This window comes from Heptranchias perlo, chromosome 6 (genome assembly GCF_035084215.1).
Source record: "Heptranchias perlo isolate sHepPer1 chromosome 6, sHepPer1.hap1, whole genome shotgun sequence".
NCBI classification, from domain to species: domain Eukaryota; kingdom Metazoa; phylum Chordata; class Chondrichthyes; order Hexanchiformes; family Hexanchidae; genus Heptranchias; species Heptranchias perlo.
In genome coordinates this window covers 12,425,203-12,449,756 of record NC_090330.1, presented here as the reverse complement: position 1 = coordinate 12,449,756, position 24,554 = coordinate 12,425,203, and the positions used below count along the sequence as shown (strand labels likewise).

The following is a 24,554-nucleotide window of genomic DNA, read 5'->3' as shown; positions in this document are numbered from 1 at the left end:
GCAATAAATGCTGGCCTTGCCAGCGATGCCCACATCCCATGAACGAATTAAAAAAAAAGAAAAATGCATGGGGGAGGAGCAGAACATGAGGTGTCTCACCACATAGTGGCGGTGACAGATGTGGAGGAGAAGGAGGCCATGGAAATAAGTCAGACCGTCGCATGCCTATCCATCAGAGATGGAGAAACTGGAAACCCACAGATGGCTGGTGACAGAACTTTAACATCTTTCACACATATGAATTGATTTTATCATTGACGTAACTGAGCCAGACCTTAGTATGGTCATTGGAAAGATTGTCACTTTTGCGATGAATCAATAATATCGCTTTATTGTCTTCCAGGGCCTTCACGCCTTCACAAGGAATCAGCAGAAATGGAAGAATGCGATTCCTCAGAGGAGCTCATTCCTTCTGAGGGTCAGTTTCTTAGGACATACAGCTATGCACCAGCACTGATACTCACACTTCAGTGGCTCCTGTTAGACAGTTACTTGGGTTGTCACCTGATGATTCACCACTCATAAGTGAGCATGAGCAGACACTGGTGGCAGGAGCAGCTGTGGAGAGTCCACATCAAGGGGCACACTCCTCTGCTCAGCTGGGCATAGATGCTGAACCCCGGGGACCATCATTGAGAAGGAGAGTGATTAGAGGTGGGAATGATGTTGCGCTGGTGCAGGAGAGGAATCATAGAAAGGTTACAGCACAGAAGCAGGCCATTCGGCCCATCGAGTCTGCACCGGCTCTATGCAAGAACAACCCAGCTAGTCCCACTCCCCCGCCCTATCCCCGTAGCTCTGCAAATTTTTTCAAGAACTTATCCAGTTCCCTTTTGAAGGCCATGATTGAATCTGCCTCCACCACCCCCTTGGGCAGTGCATTCCAGATCCTAATGTGATCCTAAATGATGGCAAAAGGGGACATGGAAGTAGGAACTCCACTCAAAGCGCTCCCATATCTCACCCAATGCCCCCTCCACAATGCTGCCTCCCCTCTCAATGCCCGAGTCTGCCCCTGCACAGGTGCAGGTGGAGCTGTATTTGGCGGGGTTTTCACGGGCTGTAAAACCCAGAGGTTGTAGGCCGAGAACATCTCGGCAGTCAGGGCAGAGATCTGAGCAACCTGCCAATACCTCTGCTGAAGCCACAGGGGATGCACCACGTTGAAGCGGTAGAAAGAGTAAGGCTAAGCAGTTTGTAATTCACTAAGGGTATGCACAAGGGTGTTTGACGAGCTGTCATGTTAATTTTTTTTTGTTATGGCATGTTAAATCATTATCGTCACCACTGCCACGTCTTGGCCATTATTGAGTCCCTATTGTGAATTCGCCCTTTCATGTGCTTCATCATGAATGCCAAGACACGAAGCCACCCGTTGGGCACATGTGCAATGGGTGTATGCGTTGTTGAAGGACTGTTTTGTGCAAGGGGGTGGGGGGTGGTGGTGGTTATTCCAGGCGGCCTGAGCATTTCAAAGTCTTCAATTTACACATCTCATTATGAGAACCTGTTAAAGATGAGGGCATTCCTGGCATCAATGTGTGCGCTACTCTGGGGATGGGTTCCACACATTCATTTTCCTCCTCCTCCGACGTACTGTGGAATAGACCCATTGCACCCCCTCCCCCCCCCCCCCAATTCTGATCTTGTCAGTTTGAGGGGCTCTAAAATTTGGGTAAATTTGTCTGAACACAAGAAATCTCAGTCTAAACACAAAGAACTCACAGCCGAAGAGAACGGAGTGCTCAGCTGCAATACCTCCCCTTTTACTGAGATGTGTCAAATCACTGGTTTAAAGGGTCAAATGAGCTTCGGCTGCAACTCACCTCCGTTTCAATGGCGTGTTGCAAAAGCCACGGGGGACATGTTCAGGAGTAGTTAAATCTGTTTCTGTTGCAGAATCCACAAAAAGTTAAGTACCTAAAGTGTTTCAACTGCCTGATTTAGCCCTTTAAATATCAGGACGTGGGGACAGGACTTCCAGGTTTCTGTTGTTCATGCACGTCCTAACGCAGGTGGGTTAAACTCAGAAGTGGGCGCCTTGGAGCCGGGATGCGGTCCCACTCCAAAAAGCTGCTACTTTAACCTCCTACCTGCCCCCAACTCACCCGTTCTTGGGGGTTAAAATTACCCCCTATATCTTTTCCATCTCGAAGATAACTTACTTCCTTCTCTGCACCATTGCCCACTTTTCAGTTGAGATGTCTTCTATAGGCAAATAAATAGTGAATGGGTAGTAAGAGGAGGGGTGGGCTGACTGGGGACCAAATAGGAGATCTATGCATGGAGGCAGAGGGCATAGCTGAAGTACTAAATGAGTAATTCACATCTGTCTTTTTCAAGGAAGAAGATGCTGCCAAAGTCACAGTAAAAGAGGAGGTAGTTGAGATAGTGGATGGGCTAAAAATTGATTGAGGTACAAGAAAGGCTGACTACTTAAAGTAGATAAGTCACCCGGTCTGGATGGGATGCATGCAAGGTTGCTGAGGGAAGTAAGGGTGGAAATTGAAGAGGTGCTAGACATAATCTTCCAATCCTCCTTAGATATGAGGGTGGTGCCAGAGGACTGGAGAATTGCAAATGTTACACCCTTGTGCAAAAAAGGGTGGAAGGATAAACCCGGCAACTACAGACCAGTCAGTTTAACCTCGTTGGTTTGGAAGCTTTTAGAAACGATAATCCGGGACAAAATTAACTTGCACAAGCGTGGATTAATAAAGGAAAGCCAGCATGGATTTGTTAAAGGTAAATTGTGTTTCACTAACTTGATTGAGTTTTTTGATGAGGTAACAGAGAGAATTGATGAGGGCGATGTGGATGATGTTGGATATATGGACTTTCAAAAGGCGTTTGATAAAGTGCCACATAATAGGTTTGTCAGCAAAATTGAAGCCCATGGAATAAAAGGGGCAGTGGCAGCATGGATACAAAATTGGCTAAGTGACAGGAAACAGAGAGTAGTGGTGAATAGGTTTTTTTGGACTGGAGGAAGGTATAACAGTGGGGTTCCCCAGGGGTCAGTACTAGGACCTTTGCTTTTTTTGATATATATTAATGACCTGGGCTTAGATGTGCAGGGCACAATTTTAAAATTTGCAGATGACACAAAACTTGGAAGTGTAGTAAACAGTGAGGAGGATAGTAATAGACTTCAAGAGGACATGGACAGGCTGGTGGAATGGGCGGACACATGGCAGCTGAAATTTAACGCAGAGAAGTGCAAAGTGATACATTTTGGCAGGAAGAATGAGAACAGGCTCAATTAAATGGTACAATTTTAAAGAGGGTGCAGCAACAGAGAGACCTGGGGGTATATGTGCACAAATCTTTGAAGGTGGCAGGACAGGTTGAGAAAGTGGTTAAAAAAGCACACAGGCTTTATAAATAGAGGCATAGAGTACAAAAGCAAGGAAGTTATGTTAAACCTTTATAAAACACTGGTTCAGCCACAAATGGAGTATTGTGTCCAATTCTGGGCATCGCACTTTAGGAAGGATGCAAAGGCCTTAGAGAGGGTACTGAAAAGATTTATTAGAATGGTTCCAGGGATGAGGGACTTCAGTTATGTGGATAGATTGGAGGAGCTGGGGTTTTTCTCCTTAGAGCAGAGAAGGTTAAGTGGAGATTTGATAGAAGTGTTCAAAATCATGAAGAGTTTAGATAAAGTAAACAAAGAGAAACTGTTCCCTTTGGCCGAAAGGTTGAGAACCAGAGGACACAGATTTAAGGTGATTGACAAAAGAAACAAAAACAACAAGGAAAATTTTTTTACGCAACGAGTAGTTATGATGATGGAATGCGCTGCCTGAAAGGGTGGTGGAAGCAGATTCAATCACGGCTTTCAAAAAGGAATTGGATAAGTACTTGAAGGGGAAAAATTTGCAGGACTACGGGGAAAGAGCAAGGGAATGGGACTAATTGAATTGCTCTTACAAAGAGCAGGCACGAGCTCAAAGGGGCGAATGGCCCCCTTCTGTGCTGTAACCATTCTATGATTCTACATTAAACCAAAGCCCCTCATCTTATTCAGGTGGATGGGAAGGATCATGACAGGAACAGCAGGAAGTTCTGCTGAATCAACACCGTAAACGATCACCAGTGCACAATTGGTGGCTGTGTTTGCTTACATACCAACGACTACAATTGAAAAGTAATTAAAAAGTTGTTTCATGCTTTGAGACATCTTGAGCATGTGATACAGCATTATATAAATACAAGTTCTTTGTTACAGAGGATAATGATGAATTACCAGGAAGTGGTATTGGGATGGGAAGATTGACATTGCGGAAGGATGCGATCAAATGGGCTTTAGGGCCTTCTTCCTCCAAACCTGACTCAGACCATGACAATTGATCTCTTTCCAAAACAATAGAGTCCTTTTCCAAATTTTTGTTGCGTTTTATGATGCTCTGCTCATTAATTAAACCCAAATTAGAAACCAAGACAACATAGGAAGTGATGGGGGGATTTGCCACAGATGTCATATGTCAATGTAATTACCACTATTGGGATTCCTCTGTATCTGCATGTGTTCTTCAGAGGTTTTAATCTAACTGTTGTCTTGTACCACAGTTTAATGTTACTGCATGAAGGGAAGTGATACTCTCTCTGCATAGTTGTAGTTTCTTTCCACGAAAAGAAAATCTTTTTCATCACAAACACACACACGAATGTAGAGGATTGCTTAACTCAGTAAATCAATCTTTTCAAGGCAACAAGACCTATATAACTGTGGTACAGTATCAATGTTGCAACTGTCCCTTCCCATCTTATGACTTGAAACCACAAAAAGCAGCCTGGGACCCATAGGTCAGTGAAAGGAAAATACTAATTTGAATGGAAAATGCTCCAAAATAGAAACAAAAATTCTTGTAACATCTTCCAAATCCTTTTTTAATATATATTTAAAATGTTCTTATTCCAGTGAGAGGGTTTATCTGTAAGGGATTTACAAAATACAGTTTTTATTGTTCTCAGAAGGCAGACCAGTTCCACTTCCCCTATTGTCAATAAGTGCAAACAGCTGCGATGGCACCTGTAGCTGTAAACAGCCATGTTTTGGTGAATTTGTGTGCAAGCTAAGGTCATTTAACTTTTTCTGTTTGTATATTTAAAAAAATATATAACCTGTTTACTCCCATTTTTAGCTTCCTAGTCCCCGCAATCTGGACTCCAGTTGAAACAACCAAAAGTCGCCCATATAAATCTTCGGGATCAACCCCAATTTCATTTTGAACCCAAAATATGTTTTTTTAAATTATATGCAAAGTCTTAGATATTGAGTTACTCATACACTGAATAGTCCTTTTTTGTTTGTGAGAAATTCAAGAAAACAGTGCATCTACACAGAATTATGGTAAGACCACAGCAAAGCTTTGCTAATGTCGATTCATTCTCGGCCTGACAGCTTTATAATTAACTTTACATTAGCTTCATTTAGTAGGCCCAAATGGCTAAATAAAATTTTTATAGATTGGAGGTTTACAGACCTCCAATCTATAAAAGGTATATAAAACAAATACTTGTCTCACTGAGACTACATGATTCTTACTGAAAACTATAGAATGATTAACATCTTCAGTTTGTAAAGTTACTTTTAAAACTAATATGGTATGTACCAGTCAACAGCCATCACATCAATGGAAACAGATGTCCAGCCAGTGATTCAACTCTTATATATTGAAATAGAAAAAAGCTATTGGCTTATGCAACTATTTGGACAAGAGTTGTTGACTAGCCACTGTTCTTAGCCAGCACCACAGCTAGGGGAAGATTGGGTAACCACTTTCCACTGAAGACAATAACATGCAGGTCTTGATGAGCTCAGTAAAATGGTTTCCAAGATGGGAGCCTGATTACTTTAGGTGTTATGCATTAGAAATGCAGATGTTCGGACGCAATGATTTGTCCAGGTGGCTTCATGATGTTCACCGTTAGCTTTGTTCCATTCCTGCCATTAGGGACGATGCCAAGGATTCCACTGTGAAGTTAAAGGATAAATCAAATTAGCCATTAAAATCATAATTGATCTTTAATATGAATAATACAAGCTATACTTTAATTTACGTAGCCAATAAATCTTGCTTATTGAAACTTTTTAATCTACAACATTAAGTTCCATGCTTCATCACAAACTGTTATTTTACAGGATACAGCATATCCCACCAAATTACCTCTGAAAGAACAATCAAATAATGTACCAGCACCTTGCAATTGGCCTCTGGCAAAGGTGTTGGAAGCAGTTATGAGAAAACAAAAAGAAATAAAGACTTGCATTTATATGGTGTCTTTCACAACCTCAGGACAACCCAAAGCCAATTAAGTATTTTTCTTTGAAGCGTAGTCACTGTTGTAATGTAGGAAGTGCGGCAGCAAGGTCCCACAAACAGCAATGTTATAATGACCAGATGATTTGTTTTAGTGATGTTTGTTGAGGGGATAAATATTGGCCAGGAAACTAGGGAGATCTCCCCTGCTCTTCGGATCTTTTACATCCACCTGAGAGGGTATACGGGGCCTTGGTTTAACGGCTCATCCGAAAGACAGCACCTTTAACAGTGCAGCACTCCCTCAATACTGCACTGGAGTGTCAGCCTACACTTTGTCCTCAAGTCACTGCAGTGGGACTTGAAAGCACAACCTTCTGACTCAGACGAGAGAGCTACCACTGAGCTAAGGCTGACATATGAACAATGGCATCTCATGCAACTAATATAAGGGAGACAATATGAAGATGGATCTGCTGTAGATTAATCTACAAAAAGATTTCCTTAACTTTTTTTTGGTGACCAAAGACTTCCCACAATATTTTGCATTACATTTCAAAACAAGTTTTCTAACATCATCTACATCACAGGTAACTTTCTTCTTATTATTTTTTTTGGCTGTATGTTCTCCACACTATAGGAAAGAATGTTGAGGCAATAGTGAGGGTGCATCACAGATTTACAGGTTGTTGCGTGGTATGAAGAACAAAAAATACAAAAGGAAGACTTGAAAAATTGGGGCTGTTTTAGTTAGAACATAGATTACAGGGTGTTTTGTTTGAGGTCTTTAAAATTATGAAGGGATAGGACAGGGTGGACAGAAACAGACTGTTTCTAGTGGTTGAGAGGTCAAGAACAAGGGGAATGTAAGATCTTTACGGAGAAGAATGGGAGAAACTTTTTTTCCCCCACTCAGAGCGCTATGGAATGCACTACTGGAGTTAGTGATTGAAGCAGAGACCGTGTCAATATTTAAGAATAGGTGGTTGAAGAAAAGGGAGATAAAGGGATATAGGAACAGAGCAGGCCTCTGGGATTAGAACTACTGCTTGGGTAAAGGATTAATGTTGGGCCGAATGGCCTGTTTCCATATTGTCATTTCTGTAATTTTATTCCTTCTAATGTCCACCAGGCAGTAAACAGGATGGACACATAGCCTGCTCCCATGCCACCAACAATGCATCTTATATCCAGCGGTTAGAAGGGATAGGAGATATGATTTTACATCACCTTGCTGGGAGATAATTGCAACTTCCACTCATCTTTCCATTCACTGCATCTCAGGTTGGGAACCGCATGGACCCGAACTTGAACCTTTGTCCGTTCCCACTTCTCGGCACTGAGTATTAGCACACTAACATACAAACCTCTCCCCAGGACGTGAGCACATAATCCAAGCTAGCATTCCTGTGCAATGCTGCATTTTCTGAGGTTATGTCCTTCAGATGTGTAGTTCATTACTAATCCTATGGCACTACTCAAAGAACAGAGCATTCTCACAGTGCCCTTGCCAACATACATCCCTCAACAAACCAGCAAAAACAAAACACATTAACATTTTATTTCTCTCATTGGTGTTTATGAAATCTATCTGTGCACAAAATAGCTGCCAGTTACCCATTTAAGAGTCACTGCACTTTGAATTAATTTACTGTATGTGAAGTATTTTAGTAATGTGAGAAGTAATAAAGGACTATAGATAGATTTTCTTTTCAAATACAGATAGAAGAGAAAGCTGCATCGAACATTAAAGAAATGTCATGTTGAGGAAGGCCGCATGCTGAGATTGGCATTCTAAACCAGTCCCCCAATGGCACAGTGATTTTATGCAATGAATAGCGAAGTCATATAGACCATGATGATTGCAGGCTCAATCATAGTTTGAGCCAAGTTAACTGATCTAAACTGGGGCAGTGGTAGGGATGTGAAAATTGACCTTAAATGTTAGGGAGGGGAAATGGGAGAGTTCTTGCTATGGATTGCTATCCAATTATCCACACTGGAAGAGTATCAAACACACACAGAACAGATTGGGCTTGGGCTCAAGTAGACTTTCTTCCTCCTCCCTATCTCCCCACCCCACCCACCCAGTTGAACAGACTGCCAATAGTCTTAAAATTGTTCTCTTAAGTTCTTCTCGGGAGGGGGGAGAAAGTAACAAGATTTTTTTTTATAACATCCAATGTACAGTTATTGAACCTTAATGTTAACTAAATCTGTTTTAAGGTTGCAATCTAGTATATGTTCTCCATGTACCACAAACTCCATATGTACCACAAACAACAACAGTTGTGTTCTTCCTCCAAGCCTTTTCACTCCATTTCTGGTTTATGCCTTTCTCATTTATAAAGATGTTGGGAAGGTATAATTCTATATCCGACATAGGACAAGAAAATAATTTAGGTCAAATTGAAATCGAAGTGGTCAAGAAGAACTCTTAAAAATGGAACAGACCGAGAAGCTCTTGTAATAGCAAACTACCAGTCTAATATTCAGGTCGAGAAGCTTCATGGTTTCTTCTGACATCTGAAGTGTAGTGCTCGATCAAAAAGTGTAATTTTTGACAGTGGGGAATAAATCTACAAGCTGGGAAATCTGTATTCTCAGCCTGTGGCATGGTTTCTTGCGATATGGTGGCTCTAGAGTGGCTATAAGGCATATTTGAAGCAGCGTCTCCTGATGTTTACAATAGAGCTACTCTAGGACATTCCCCATATTTATCATCACTGAAGCAACCTAGAAAGGAGGCAGATCCCAGTTAAGGGCATTATGGCAATAAAAGTTTTTTTTTTTAAATAAGAAATTTCTTCTAAGACAATTATTTTCCTTGATTTAAAAAAAGGAGTATTTTGAACTAAAACTACTCCCTATTTTCTTTGAGGCAAGTCCAAGAACTAATGTTCCACAACCACCAATGTGGTGGTTAAAAAAAAATTGCTACCATACACATTTTCCTTCTTCCTTTTTTTGGTCGTTCCTTCATTCTCCTCCTCTCGATATTAACTCCTTACCAGATTTCAGATTCGCTGGCAACCCCTTTCCCAATACAGCACCCAAAACATTTTTTATTAAAAAGTAAAGATACACTTACAATGAGGAAAAGATCCTCTACAAACAGCCTTGTTTAGTACAGTTACCAGAAACATGTGGCAGTTTTTGAAGTCAGATTCCATCTTCTCAATGGACTCAATTCTAACAAAGAATAAATAAAACATCAGTGATAAATATGTAACTATCATCAGGTTTACAATCAGTCCTCAGCAATCTCACACAGAAAACATTGCTAGAATACAGAGATTCCTTGCATATTCCTATCTTTAGATTAGAATGTCATATCATACAGTCCTCAAATACATCAGTTCCCCACAACCCAATGCAAAAATGGCAATGCTTTCATTTTGGATGCCAAGAAACCTCAAAATATGTAGTTGCACCAGGCTGCTTGACAGTGTCCTTCTGTGGCTCAGCTAAGAAATAAAATGTGCACCAACTAAAAAGGAAGACTTGACATCTAAAATTTTACTGGAACCAAATAATCACCAAACCCATTTGGATTTGGATCCTACACTTCTGTACCAGGAGCACCAGAACTTTTAAAGTAGCAAAAAAATTTTTGAGCTGAGAACTAAACCATTTCAGTGGGGAACAAATACAGGTATTTAAAAATTAAGCTTGAAATTATGATGCAAAAGCAGTTCATGTAGTCTGAATGTATCATTGCAGCACACACAGACCAGAGAAACAAGAAACAGCCGAGAAACATTCACAGTAATCAAATGCAAAGACTGAGTAATGGACAACAGAACTTGCCCCACAATTTCTCTTTGAAATCACTCACTCTTATTAAAAACAAAACTGCAAGCACAACTAGCATTTCACTCATTTTTGGTAACTGTTGTGCTCTTCCAGAAAATGCTGAAATTGAGATCCAGTTGAGTGGAGGATTGAACTTGTGTCCCACCATTCTGTGGCAAAAATCTACAAGGCTTCAAAATCTGAAAGGGTTTGCTGCATCAAAGAGGGGTGGGATGCCAGCTTGCAGCACTGTCCCCTACAAGCTGACCTCTTGCTCTTGCTGATAGGTCTTGGGAAGAGAATGACAAGCAGAATTCAAGAAGGGAGGGTGACTCACAGTAAATGGTTTCAAGCAGGCTGCCCACACTTGTGCTCATTCAGATTGTGTTGTGCAGGCAAACGGGGCAACAGAAAAAAATATACATTTCAAAGAACTTCTCCACAATGCACTAGAGTGCCAGTGGCCCATGCCACAGAGTTGTGGGATACGTTCAATCCTCCACTCAGCCAAATTTCCATTCTCAGCCTTGTCATCATGGTTAAGCACCAGGAGCCTCCCCATAAGAGAAAAAAAACATGTGCAGCAGACATCTCAAAGCTGTTGTTCACAAACCTCCCATAGGGTTTGGTAGAAGTCTGGGAGCACGTCACTAGCCCACCTCTCAGTCCAAGCTGATGTATAGTCTGAAGAATGGTTCAGTTCTTTGCCTTTCATTTTTAAGGGTTCAGTCCTTTTACAATACTGGAGCAGTCCCACTCCACACAAAGCAACTCAAGTTTTATTTCACTTTTAGTCAAAGTTCTGTCCTGTTTACTCAAACAAAACAGCCATTTGTTCACACATCATTTAAACCTCGATACAATCCATAATGATCAAAACACTTGTTCATCATGAACTTCTCCCATTAAATGACTTAATTGGAAAAGGAACATTTAACAGATTCCTTATAGTGTCCAAACATGCAGCCCATGGGCCATGTATGGTTCTGCAACTCTTGGCAATCTGGCCCTCAAAGGTTTGTCCAGAATGAATTTTGTGGACTAGAGTTTTCAAAATGAATGTTCTTTGTACTGTTGACTTATTAGTGAATAAATCCTAAATAAGACCAAAATCTGTTACTATCAGCAACTCAAGATATATGCAAGCTAATGTGAACATGGATTTAAGTCCATGAAGACAAAAAAGGCCAGCAATGGTTTTCAATACAACAACTGTGAACATTTAAAGACACAAAATGGAAACAGAAAAAAAATCTCTACATACTTTGAAACTCCTAAACCAGTCTGCCAACGATCTGCAAACATAAGCACCAAATTCAAAACTTTCATGATTGCTTCTTTCACAAAGCTTATCTGAAAGAAATTTCACATCACAGACGTTAAATTCTACATATAATACTACAACCAGTTCAGGTTATTAGAACTAAAACATAATGGACAGCTCTGAAAGAAACACTGTCATTTTGGTAAAATAATTGCTCACTGTCCATGTCTGTGAATGGAGAAACAATTGGTCACCAATCATCTATGTACTGTTAAGTTATTTAATTAAAGATCCCCACTATTTGTTATATAGTTAGGAACAGCCTCTAAAACTATTAAACAGAACTTCCAAATGAACTCACCTTTTCCCTAAGTAAACAACGATCATAGATTGTGGACAGATACCTATAATGAATTTTTATCAGCTGGTCCAAATCCTTAGCTTCTTCAATTTGGTGCTGAAACTCCAAACCTGTGCTATGCAATATCTGGAAAATATTAAGATGCAATCAGTTTCAGTTATAGTTATTCAGTGGCCAAATTTTAGAAAGTATAACATGCAAAATATATTGGCCCAGAATTTACTGCGAAAATAATGGTGAGGCTAACAGTGCTCACTGTTACTTATGCACAAATCGGACAGCAACTTCAGACCAGCGCACATGCGCAGTTAAATATGAGAATCCGGAAGTTGCTGTCCGAGACACGCTGCCCCTCCATCAGCTTCACGAAAACGGCATCTCGCATCTGACTCACCATTCAAATACATGGAACGTGTGAAGTTCCTGTCCTTCTCTCTTAATCCAATCTTTCTTTCCCTCTCTTTATTTCGCTTTCTGCACCTGATTTGACATTGGACATTCTAACTTACACTTCCTGGTTCAGACGCTGTGTCGTTCATTAATGATTCTCCAATCTGATTGGTTAAAGGGATACACAGCTGCTTGCACTGTTCACACAGGTCCCAGACACCCTTTAGAGGGCAATGTGCTGTTTGGCTCTCTAACTCATAGTAACTTCCAGCGCAAAAGCTCATGGAAAGTCTATGGGCATGGGCAAGTGTAACTAATGGCGGGCGCCATTCATTCGCCGCTCACAGCAAATTCTGGCCCATTAACTTTAAAGTGACCATCACAACTTTGAAGCACAAACCTCAGATTTTACTAAAAATATGGAAATTAAAAGCATTTACTATAAATCAGAAATTATTTCTTGATGTAATGATAACCATTTTTTTCGTGTTCATTATACAGAACATGTTTCTTTCACAAAATTGAAACACTATCTGGCATTTAAGAACAGACTAATTACACTTGCAAGTTTGAAGTAATAAGCAGAAAATGTTATGAATTTCTTTGCATGCATGCATGCTATTTTCATTCCAGACTTGTAGAGTTTATTGTTCATAACATGTTCTCTATTTATAATGCTAAATCTATTTATTTGGTTTTATTAAATCTGTTTTAGCTGAATTGTAATAAGTTTTTGCATTTAATGGAAAAACATTTTGGGGGTGGGGGGGGAAGCAAAGAGGTCAAAAGTTTTGGGAAAGGGTCATCATTAGGAAAATATACAATTGGCAACCAAAGCAGTATGGAAGCCCAAAAAAACTGATTTTCAGTGTATCTATCTTATGGATGGCCAAGGGAAAAGAAACAAACACTTTTCTCTACAATGGTGGGGTTAAATATATCCCTCCCCATTCACCAGGGTTAGCAGAAACTCTCAATTATTCATTTGTTCATAAGGCAGCAATATTGAATGCTTCAAATTATGAATTTTAAACTTAAAATATAGCCGTTACTAAATTAGCTTAACATCCGATAAAAGTGGAACCTCAGTGGTGTAATGTACTATTGTATACCAAATTGTTGTGCTAATATACATAATTCACAATAGATTGAGTCCCTAATCTGACTTGGATTGAGACAAAGCCAACTTGGATTGCTCCAGTACAGGGATGTCCAAATTTCTGCCATCTTCAGCCACTAAGGACATACCACAGAGCTTTAGGGCCACATATAAAATTGTAATAACTGTTCTCATTAATTTGCATATATCTCAAGTTACTAATACCAACAGATCTAGCTAGATGTTTCAATTTAGGATTTATCCATCAAAGAGCCAGCAATGCTAAGAACAGCCTTATCCAAACCTTGAGGGCCACAAAATTTAAGCAGGATAAACAAATAAATTTTTTAAAAAGCTCAAATAGGGCTGAGTTTTCTATGTTTCAAGGGTTGGTTTGCCAGGACTCAAGAGTCACATGTGCTCCTAGTGCTGTAAGTTGGACATCCCTGCTCCAGTGTACGCCCCTAGTAGCCAGAGCAAGATTAGGAAAAGACAAACCCAAGGAGAGTAGCCTATCTGCCCAAGCAGAGTAAATGGTACATGGGGTTTGGGGGGCAGGGGCAAGGTGGAGACCAAACCTAACAAAAGATGAAAATAAAACTTTTGGGGAGAATAAACTATTTTTCTCTTTCACAATTCTACTCATTTGTAACACTAGATTTATAATATAATAAAACAAGAGCATATACAATGTGACGAAAACAAAGCTCACTCGTGCTCAATACACAATTGTGTGCAGATTCAACATACAATTCCAGCTATCACACATGCTGTCAGGAGAAGCAACAAGGGAATGCATTCTCAACCGGAATAGACAAGGAGGGCAAATTGCCCTGGAACAACATTGGCAGAGACAGCAGGTAGCTTCTCTACCAAATTGGTATAGGGAAAGATACCCAAAAAACAAAAATTGGAAAGAAACTGTAATGTGCAGATGGTTTACGGAGAGGAGATGGTGGAAATAAATTTAAGCTGCTGGGCTAAAACTTGGCATAATCAGGATCTGCTGAAGAAAACAAGAATCAAACTTGTGTTTAAAAATCAAATATTGACAAGTAGATATTGGCATGTACAGCATCAAAAGTTGAACAGTTATATTACTTCTATAATTTGACTTTTTTTTCTTATTTATAAAAGATGCCATACCCTAGTCATTATATAGTTATGTAGGCTGTTGACAAAGTGCATGAGTTTAACTCTAAGCAGAAACATCCTATGAATTTGCTGTCTAACAGGTGTCTTCAGTGCTTCAAATGACGAATTGGAATCCTCAAATAGAGTTGCTTGTGGTTTTTCATAAGCTTCAATAGGTTCTGTAATTATATATATATATTTTTAAAAAGGTTAAAAATACAACTATTATTTCACATTTTACCATTATGCAATATTGTAGCTGAATTTTAAATGCCAATGGCCCAGACTTTGCTGGAGTGGGGCATCTCGTAGCATGCCCAGTTAGATGGATTTTTTTTATCACCCTTCAGCTTGAATATTCTTTGCGCCACAAATTGCTGGAAGTGCAAGTTGATAACCGGGTTTCTGGGACCTTGGTGAATGACAGGACCAACAGTCTATCTCCTTAGCCAATTAAATTTAAGGATAGAGAAAGAAACAGAGTGAACAACAGAGAAGGAAACTGGTTGAATTAGAGTCAAATTAGATACAGCAAAAGAAATAACAAGACGGAAAGAAAGATCGGATTAAAAGTGAGAGAAAAAAAAAGAGACAGAAAGGAAAAGAAAGATGTTCATTTAAAAATTTAAAAAACCTCTAGGAAGAGTTTACTACCTGCAGGAGCAAGACTCCACAGTTTCAACTGTTCCCTTTCTGGGCCCACGAGGTGGAGTGGCATTGCAGGAATGTAAATCTCATTAAAAGGGTCCTTATGTCGTCAAATACCAGCCCCAACTTTCTGCAGCGAGTTTAATTCGTATTTATGGTGCAAATCCAGAAATTTCTTAAAACTCATTGGGAGATTGACGGCGAGATCCCGTTTTTGTGCGGCTAACGGTGGAGCAGCACAAATCATCCAGTTATTTGTGGTGATTCGCGGCGCATTTCTTCCTCGCCACAATTTGCTGGAGTTTTTACACACTAATAATGGCGAGCACTGTGAACTCGCCGTTATTTTCCCAGCAAATACTGGGCCAATATTTCTCCCAACTTCCCTGCCGCTATCCAATTTTGATTCCCTTATGCCTAATGGTGGTAGGACATGCTTGAGTAAAGTTCCAAAGGTGCCGTCAATGCTCCAGCACATCACTACTTCATGTGTAAACCTAGTCGGAGTGTCAGCTACCTATTTGACCATGAGGGCATTATAACTGAACTGGGTCCCCTCTTCACCTGAAATCCGCACATTGGGTGGGGTCACTGCATAGTAATCAGGAGTGGGACTATTGATTGATTTTCTCCTCATTAATCCAGGGACAGAGATCAATAATAGTACATGTCAGCTACTGCTCCAGCTGAGATCAACTAACTCAGCATAGACCAGGTGTGAAATTTGTATACTTCCTGGTCTGTATGGCTCAGTACTAAACAAATGGTGCAATCACCCAGTGAGCTATTGGAGGTACCTCATAAAATTTGATTGCATTTTTCTCATAACCTGCATTAAATCTCTTTCAGATGGGATGACAGCAGAACAGACCATATCAGATATCTACCAGCACCATACATACCATTTCAAAAGTGGCTGGTAGAAGACACATTAGATTAGACCTTCATGTGGTACAATTTCTACATTCTAAATTGATTGCAGCAAAAACCAGCAGGTTTACCTCTAGGAATGATTTGGAGGCAATATAATGTAAATTCTCTGCAGATCTGGCAGGATATAAAATTAAACAGCATGTGCGCTTAGATTCCGCACACAGTTGCAAACATAGAATTTTTTTTTTAAAAGCAGCTTCACTCAAACTAAGGAGCTCAGATAGGCACCATCACAACAGAGCATATCACAAAGGAATGAAACTGGAAAGAATAAAAATGCATTTATCTTATAGCTGATGGCAACAACTGTGTTAGGTCAACAAGGTAACTGTTGCCTTTGGAGATGCCAAAAGTCCACCACCATCTCCCCATATGGGATCATTAGGAGGACAAATACCACTTTTTTTCCCTCTGGCATCACTGGCCACTTCAGCAATGTGGCTTGCCCATCACTGGCTGAACAGACCTTGCCTACCTATTGGGCAAGGTCCAGCAGCCAGAAATGAAGTTGCGAATTGCAGCATTCAAACACGTATACAAGCAAATATTTGCTGCCCAGTTATTTATGCATTGCTGCCAGTGCTGTTATAAAGTGGATTCTACAGCATCAGTAGCTTAAGGTATTATAGAACAGCTTCTTCTTGGAGATCATTTATTATAAATCAATTACATTAAAAAATACAGCCTTTTAAATCTATATTCTTACAGTAAATCAAAATTCAAAAGTACAAAATCTACTTATCAAAAAGCACATCACTAGAAGTAATATTTTCAAATGAAAGCTGAAATTTCATCCTACCATCAAACCGCAGAACATCAAGGCTGTACTTGGCCCATTTAATTTGCAACAGAAGTATGAACACTTGATTATAAATCTTCTGGCATTCTGAGCTGATAACAATATCAACAGGCCAAGGAACCTGTTTTTAAAAAAACGGAAGTGGGAAGAAACAAGAAAATGTAACCTTTTGAGCATCAATCAGCGCAATTGACTCTAATTGATTCTCAGATCTTGGGAAAAAAAAATCTTAAACATACCTTGTAGCTCAACGTGAGACCGTCGATAGAATGCACAGGAAGTCTCTTTTTTACAATGTCAATATTTTCTAAATATATGGACAGCCTACAGTTGAAAGAAAAAGTCCAAAAACAGATGAAAACATTCAATTGCAATAACTGTAAAAAGTTTTCCAAGCCACAAATATGTAGATTTGTAGAACAATCTACAGGAACCCAAACGCATAATAGTGGGTACTCATCACCTGTAAAAGTTTTACCTTCTGTGTCAGACTATCTAATTTTGTCAAGAGGCTTGCATGCTCAACACAAATTTAATGCTGCCTGCAAAAATACCAGAGAAACTTTTTCAGTTTGCTAGTCATGATTCTAGCCCACTGCAAAACATCCTTTCTTAACATCCTGATCTGTAATAGTTTCTAGACAAGGGGAGAATAATTTACAATTAAAAAAATAAAAATGGAGAACTACATGGTGCACTGGGCTGAGAGGTAGAATGCACTTGCCGAGCCATGGGTACAAATTCAGCCAAAACTGATGGCTGTAAGGCCATTGTATGAAATGTGTCTGGGCAGTCTCAATCCAGTTGCTAGTAAGCATGGGCCCATGGCATAAAATTACCCTTAATTTGGCACTAAATTGGCAATATCACTTAGAGAACCTGTATGGAAAGGGTTAATCAAACTGGCAGCAGAGTTTTGCAAACTGACTTGAAGTTAGCTGATTGTGTTATACTGCTACGGGTTTGTCTTTATAATAATGTTAACTTTCAACCTTTATTTGTTAGGTAGGGAAGTAGGATTCTTAAATTGTACTAAAACAGTTACAAGTGTACAGCCACGCAACAATTTTAAGATGGTCACCACTGAACTTTTGAACTGAGGCTGACCCTTACAGCACTGGCAGATTTTAATCACTGGCAGATGAAGTAATCACCTACTTAATGTTGTAAGTTAATTGGAAACGTGTCATTGCAGACTGATCCCCAAGTATCAGGGAGATGTAATCACTGATATGGGTGCAAAAATGAGTTAGTGCTGCAAAAGGAAGACATGTGGGTAAAACATCATGGCCTCGAATTTCGACTAACCGGCCTAGTAAGCTCCCAAGATAGCGGACAGGGAGCGGCACACATTTCCAGCCAGAAATGCGCCACCCGCCATATTGGATAAGGCAGATGTGCTGGCAGCAGGAACATTTAAAGTGCAGAATAATTTATTCAAATTAGTGCTGCATTGTCAGAAGTGCCATCTTTCAGATGAGGTGTTAAGCCGAGGCTACATCTGTTCAGGCGGACATAGAAAATCCCACGGCACTAATTGAAGAGTTTAGAATTCTCTCTGTGGCCCAACATTCATCACTCAACCACCAAAAACAAATTAACAGGTCATTTATCTCACTTGTTTTTTTTTTGACAGAGATCTTATGCACTGTTGCTTACATAACAACAGTGACCAGAAATTCATTGGCTGTGTCGTGCTTTAGGATGCCAGAGGATGTCAAAGGTATTATAGAAATGCAAGTTCTTTCTTTCCATTCTCAGAAAAAGCAGTGAATGATGTGATTCTTAGCTCCTATTAAAAAGGAAAAGTTGGTGAATGCCTGGTTTGGAACTGCATCGAAAATACAGATAGAAACAAGCAAATTTTGCATGGAATACAACTGTTCCTAATTGGCTGGAACCACAGAAATATCATGAATGAAAAGCAACCTCTTGAGTGTTGAATAATGTAAGTTGCAAGGTTAGAGATAGTCTGATGTTTCGCTCAATACCTTTGGGCAGGGATTAGGTTGGGAATTTTAAGTTTCCCTCTGGAGATCAAACAAGTTGGATAGAGCCTATGACAGGGTAAATTGGGAGAATCGGCCTGAAGGATATTTTTGTTGTTTCGTGCTTCCCTACATATCTTTGTACAGAGACCTTCTAGGAACCAAAACACATATTAACCTACCGAGAGCTATCTTCAGGATAGCGCTGTCCAACTGCCTCTTGTAAACGGGCATTTAAAAAGGACAAGCGTTGCCAGGATTCTTTTTCTTTTACTTTATCAAAGATAGCCACATAAAAATCATACATTGTCTCTCCAGCCTCCAGCAGGAAGAAATTTCTCATAGCCTGAAGATATTCCACCAGTCTGAAGGGAAAAGCACAAAGAGGTTTATTATACTTCAGTACTCAAAACATCCTGCCTCCTACTCCTAAACATTTTCCAATAGGGCAAAGTGGGTTAATTCCCACAATTTCACACCAGTAAGTTGCCAGTCGCAGGCATGAACCTGGTGAGAGGACATCACAGAACTTTAGCCAGCTGCTTCTTCACAGCATAAAAAAAGACTTAAAGGACAAATCACTACAGTTCTCTTATCTTCCAGTGATTATTCTCCAGGAGCACTGTCAGGGACTTAGGAATAGGCCATCTGCCTAACCTCTCAGCTGGGCAAAACAGTTCTAACTGGCCCTGAGAATAATCAATTCCGAATGCCAGCTGAGACTGGAACTGCATCTCAAGTCCTTCAAATGAGAATTCAATAGACTACTCTTAGGTCAACCACCATTACGCAATTTCCTCTTTTAAATGAGAAACCCACGTGAAAAACCTAGAACTATAGAACAGGGCACCAGCAAGGCTGAAAAGAATAGAACAGAAGATGAGCTAGGTCAAGAACTGATGATCAGGTGAGTTGGGTTTTAAACACTTGTGAATTTTTGGAGGAATGAAAAATTGAGCTAGGTAAAGAATCTAATTTTGAGGCCTTGTACCTTTTTAAAAATCATAGCTTATGAAATAAACATTTGAAGGAATTGTTCAATAAGTACTTTCAATGCAATAGCTTTTATTCACTTAATTTACTCATAGCAACAATCAGATGTTACTGTAATTTGCTTTAACCCATTATATGAGGTTGTTAAACTTTGCTATATTTAAATGAGTGAGACAAACATGTTCACTTTTCCCTTACTTGTAATCTGTCTTTAGAGTTTGCATTAGTTTTCCACAACATTCTAGGTAACGTTTCTCAATGTGAGGATACAAGCATGACCGAAGTGTCAGCTCGAATGTCTGGCAGGTTACGGATTCAGAGGACCTATCCACGTTAACATCTCCACTGATAAATCTCTCATGGAAGTCACTTTGCTCCATGTATAACCTGCAAGAATTGAATCAATAGCAAGAAGTCATCACACCAGCGTTCTCAGTGCAGTCAAGTTGCTAATTATTCCATTAACCAACAGCATTACAAATGTTTAAGTTACATGTAACATCACACAGTGTACCAGGATCCATCTGGATATGTAAAATTTATGTATAATGTTACTGCTACATGATTCTATATATGGCCTAATAATAAAACCTTTTAAATGTTCAAATTTGGGCGATTAAAAGTCAAGGATCTCCAGAGATGAAACATGAACCCTGGTCCAATGAGGAGTGTAGAAGAGCATGCCAGGAGCAGCACCAGGCATACCTAAAAATGAGGTGCCAACCCGGTGAAGCTACGACACAGGACTACATGCAGGCTAAACAGCGGAAGCAACATGCTATAGACAGAGCTAAGCGATTCCACAACCAACGGATCAGATCAAAGCTCTGCAGTCCTGCCACATCCAGTCTTGAATGGTGGTGGTCAATTAAACAACTAACGGGAGGAGGAGGCTCCGTGAACATCCCCATCCTCAATGATGGCAGAGTCCAGCACGTGAGTGCAAAAGACAAGGCTGAAGCATTTGCAACCATCTTCAGCCAGAAGTGCCGAGTGGATGATCCATCTCTGCCTCCTCCCGATATCCCCACCATCACAGAAGCCAGTCTTCAGCCAATTCTATTCACTCCACGTGATATCAAGAAACAGCTGAGTGCACTGGATATAGCAAAGGCTATGGGCCCCGACAACAGCCCGGCTGTAGTGCTGAAGACTTGTGCTCCAGAACTAGCCACGCCTCTAGCCAAACTGTTCTAGTACAGCTACAACACTGGCATCTACCCGACAATGTGGAAAATTGCCCAGTATGTCCTGTCCACAGAATGCAGGACAAATCCAATCCGGCCAATTACTGCCCCATCAGTCTACTATCAATCATCAGCAAAGTGATGGAAGGTGTCGTCGACAGTGCTATCAAGCAGCACTTACTCACCAATAACCTGCTCACCAATGCTCATTTTGGATTCTGCCAGGACCACTCGGCTCCAGACCTCATTACAGCCTTGGTCCAAACATGGACAAAGGAGCTGAATTCCAGAGGTGAGGTGAGAATGACTGTCCTTGACATCACGGCAGCATTTGGCTGAGTGTGGCACCAAGGAACCCAAGTAAAATTGAAGTCAATGGGAATCAGGGGGAAAACTCTCCAGTGGCTGGAGTCATACCTAGCACAAAGGAAGATCGTAGTGGTTGTTGGAGGCCAATAATCTCAGCCCCAGGACATTGCTGCAGGAGTTCCTCAGGGCAGTGTCCTAGGCCCAACCATCTTCAGCTGCTTCATCAATGACATTCCCTCCATCATAAGGTCAGAAATGGGGATGTTCACTGATGATTGCACAGTGTTCAGTTCCATTCGCAACCCCTCAGATAATGAAGATGTCCATGCCCGCATGCAGCAAGACCTGAACAACATCCAGGCTTGGGCTGATAAGTGGCAAGTAACGTTCATGCCAGACAAGTGCCAGGCAATGACCATCTCCAACAAGAGAGAGTCTAACCATCTCCCCTTGACATTCAACGGCATTATCATCGCCGAATCCCTCACCATCAACAGCCTGGGGGTCACCATTGACCAGAAACTTAACTGGACCAGCCACATAAATACTGTGGCTACAAGAGCAGGTCAGAGGCTGGGTATTCTGTGGTGAATGACTCACCTCCTGACTCCCCAAAGCCTTTCCACTATCTGCAAGGTACATGTCAGGAGTGTGATGGAATACTCTCCACTTGCCTGGATGAGTACAACTCCAACAACACTCAAGAAGCTCGACACAATCCAGGATAAAGCAGCCCGCTTGATTGGTACCCCATCCACCACCCTAAATGTTCACTCCCTTCACCACCAGCACACCATGGCTGCAGTGTACCATCTACAGGATGCACTGCAGCAACTCACCAAGGCTTCTTCGACAGCACCTCCCAAACCTGCGACCTCTACCACCTAGAAGGACAAGGGCGGCAGGCACATGGGAACAACACCACCTGCACGTTCCCCTCCAAGTCACACACCATCCCGATTTGGAAATATATCGCCGTTCCTTCATCGTTGCTGGGTCAAAATCCTGGGACTCCCTACCTAACAGCACTGTGGGAGAACCTTCACCACACAGATTGCAGCGGTTCAAGAAGGCAGCTCACCAACAACTTCTCAAGGGCAATTAGGGATGGGCAATAAATGCTGGCCTTGCCAGCGACGCCAACATCCCATGATCGAATCAATTTTAAGCAACCACACTGCAATAAAAGGTTGCAAAAAAAGCTCCACACAGAACTTGCTGAGATTTTGCTTCTTTTTTGGTGCAAGTTAGACTCAGGGTGGTTGCTTCAAATAAACAGATACCTTTGGCCACACTGCTGTGCTACTTACTGCAAAAAAAATATCAATATATTTTAAGAGCTGGTACAATTTCCTCACACAATGTGTGTGGGAAAAGCTATCATTAATTCAAAGAATATTTGAAAGAAAATGTCTAAATGTAGTGTCAGTGACTACAAGTTCAAAAATCAGGTTTAGACACCAACACTTTCACTTGTGCAGTCTTTGAATTAGTTTCATTGTCACTATGAGGGAGCATTTCCACAGCAGTTCAGGTGAATTGAATGAAGCCCAGTGTTTTAAAGGAATTGTTTTAATGAGTCATACCTCAATAGTGCAGGGATACCCACCACCTTTTCTAAATGACTGCAATGCTTACCCCAATTATAGTAAAGCACTGTTGATACCAGACTACAGGCAGCCACTGACTGTGCAGGCTGGAATGACCCACCCACCAACTGTTCCTCCCCTCTCTGGGGAAAAAGCATCTCACTCTCAATTTGCATCGTCAAAACCTATGTCCCAGGGGATTGGGTGGTGCAGTTGGTCAGAGCCTTTCACCTCTGGATCACAGGTTGAAATCAGGCCCAGGCGAATGGGATGAAAGTCTCCAGTGTCTGCTGGCTGTAAGGAACCTAGGTAAAATGAGGCTGTGAAGTCTCAGTCCAGTTGCTAGTGGGGATGGGCCCATAACACCAAAATGCTCAAAGATTGTACTGGTACTAGGCGTTGGGAGGGTAAGAGCTGAAGAACATTGTTGGGACACGGTAGAGAGTGTTTTAATCTTCTTTCAACTATACTGTGCTACACCTGATCTGGGAGTATTTGATGCTGACATTGAGTGCCTGAAATGGAATGTGTCCCATTCCCCAGTACCAATATTCCTAAGCTTGATAAGCACAAAATTTGCACAAAAGAAAGTTACAAAAAAAACTACTGCATTAGTCAGAGTCTCAGAAATCTAGTAGATACAGTAATACTTTGAAGACTGAAAACATTTTTATTTTAGAAACATTACCTTGCAAAATTTATAGCTAATAAAGGATCATGAACATCGTCAAGTTCAAGGTGCCGAGCCACTATAGACTGCACCTTTATCAAGCTTTCTTTAGTAGCTTGTTGTTCTGGAACAGTATGGTCACAGGATTCAGTATCCTCTCCGTACCGAAGACGAGATTGAAGAGACTCCAGAAACAACGTGTACAAGCTCTTCCTTTCTGCATCTGCATTCAAATCAAGAAAGATCACAAACTGACAATCAACGACGTTTAGAAAGCCAAAAAAAAAATCAGGATTTCAATGCAATAGATCAACCTCTTAGTAAAAAAAAAACTAAAGACCACTGAAAATCCAAATAAATTAACTCAGAATGAAAACAGATTTCAAAAGTATGTGGAAATCATTCAAAACGTAGTCCAGATACAAAGACTGCAAATGTCAATCTAAACAGTGTCAACATTTTTCAGGTTTAAAAACTTTATTTGGCACAAATTCATACAACTTCAGAACTACTAAAATTACAGTAAAGCAAAATATTGTGCCAATAGGTAGAAAGCTGGACACCAATTAAAGATATTAAAATAATAAGTTAATAATCAAGAACAATTGTGTGCATTCAGTATGTTTACAAGAAAATCATCCATGGGTGATTCCTAGCTACCCATTTTAGAAGAAGCACACACACCCATCTATACATTAACCCTATATCAGCAGTAGTCCACTAGAGAACACATCATAAATGTATGATTTGCAATACAAACTACCAAGACATAAAATATACCAGTACAAAACCTCACTTCTGGATTACATAGAATGTGGTCTACCAGGGTCTGCATCATGGAACCAGAGTTCACACTTGCAACTCCAGTACCATTGGGGGTGCACGAAGTGGATGCCTGTTGTTTTTCCACAGGGATGGAATGGTGGTGGTGGGGAGGGGTGGGGGTGGGGGGGGGGAAGGGGAAGAAACACATAGGAGTCACCCAGGTCACTAGCTTGAGCCTCCAATACCCAGATCAAAACCAGCACAGGCAAAGGCCCCAGAATGAATTGTCTGACCCATCAGTAGAGCAGGGGGCGAAATGACTGTTGCATTTGTGTCTCATTTTAAACTTTCTTACCCTAAATTA

The 24,554-nt window shown here is 40.7% G+C and overlaps 1 protein-coding gene and 1 long non-coding RNA gene across 5 annotated transcripts in view; one reads left to right on the top strand and one right to left on the bottom strand.

Annotated features, from left to right (window-relative positions):
* The window catches only part of LOC137322754 (uncharacterized), a 36,618-nt gene extending 12,635 nt beyond the window's left edge, over positions 1 to 23,983 (top strand). Inside the window, exon 3 of the long non-coding RNA XR_010963234.1 lies at positions 20,294 to 23,983. This is a non-coding gene — a long non-coding RNA (uncharacterized lncRNA). The remainder of the gene's footprint in view (positions 1 to 20,293) is intronic.
* tubgcp5 (tubulin gamma complex component 5) overlaps positions 4,202 to 24,554 on the bottom strand; it is a 58,845-nt gene continuing 38,492 nt past the window's right edge. For all 4 annotated transcript variants that reach the window (XM_067985770.1, XM_067985771.1, XM_067985772.1 and 1 more), the window contains exons 14-23: positions 23,444 to 23,648; positions 19,869 to 20,057; positions 18,860 to 19,042; positions 16,929 to 17,013; positions 16,690 to 16,810; positions 14,322 to 14,488; positions 11,687 to 11,812; positions 11,326 to 11,414; positions 9,358 to 9,458; positions 4,202 to 5,980 (exon numbers count right to left, since the gene is read on the bottom strand). In XM_067985770.1, coding sequence (XP_067841871.1) covers positions 5,934 to 5,980; positions 9,358 to 9,458; positions 11,326 to 11,414; positions 11,687 to 11,812; positions 14,322 to 14,488; positions 16,690 to 16,810; positions 16,929 to 17,013; positions 18,860 to 19,042; positions 19,869 to 20,057; positions 23,444 to 23,648 — 1,313 coding nt within the window. In that variant the 3' untranslated portion in view covers positions 4,202 to 5,933. The remainder of the gene's footprint in view (positions 5,981 to 9,357; positions 9,459 to 11,325; positions 11,415 to 11,686; positions 11,813 to 14,321; positions 14,489 to 16,689; positions 16,811 to 16,928; positions 17,014 to 18,859; positions 19,043 to 19,868; positions 20,058 to 23,443; positions 23,649 to 24,554) is intronic.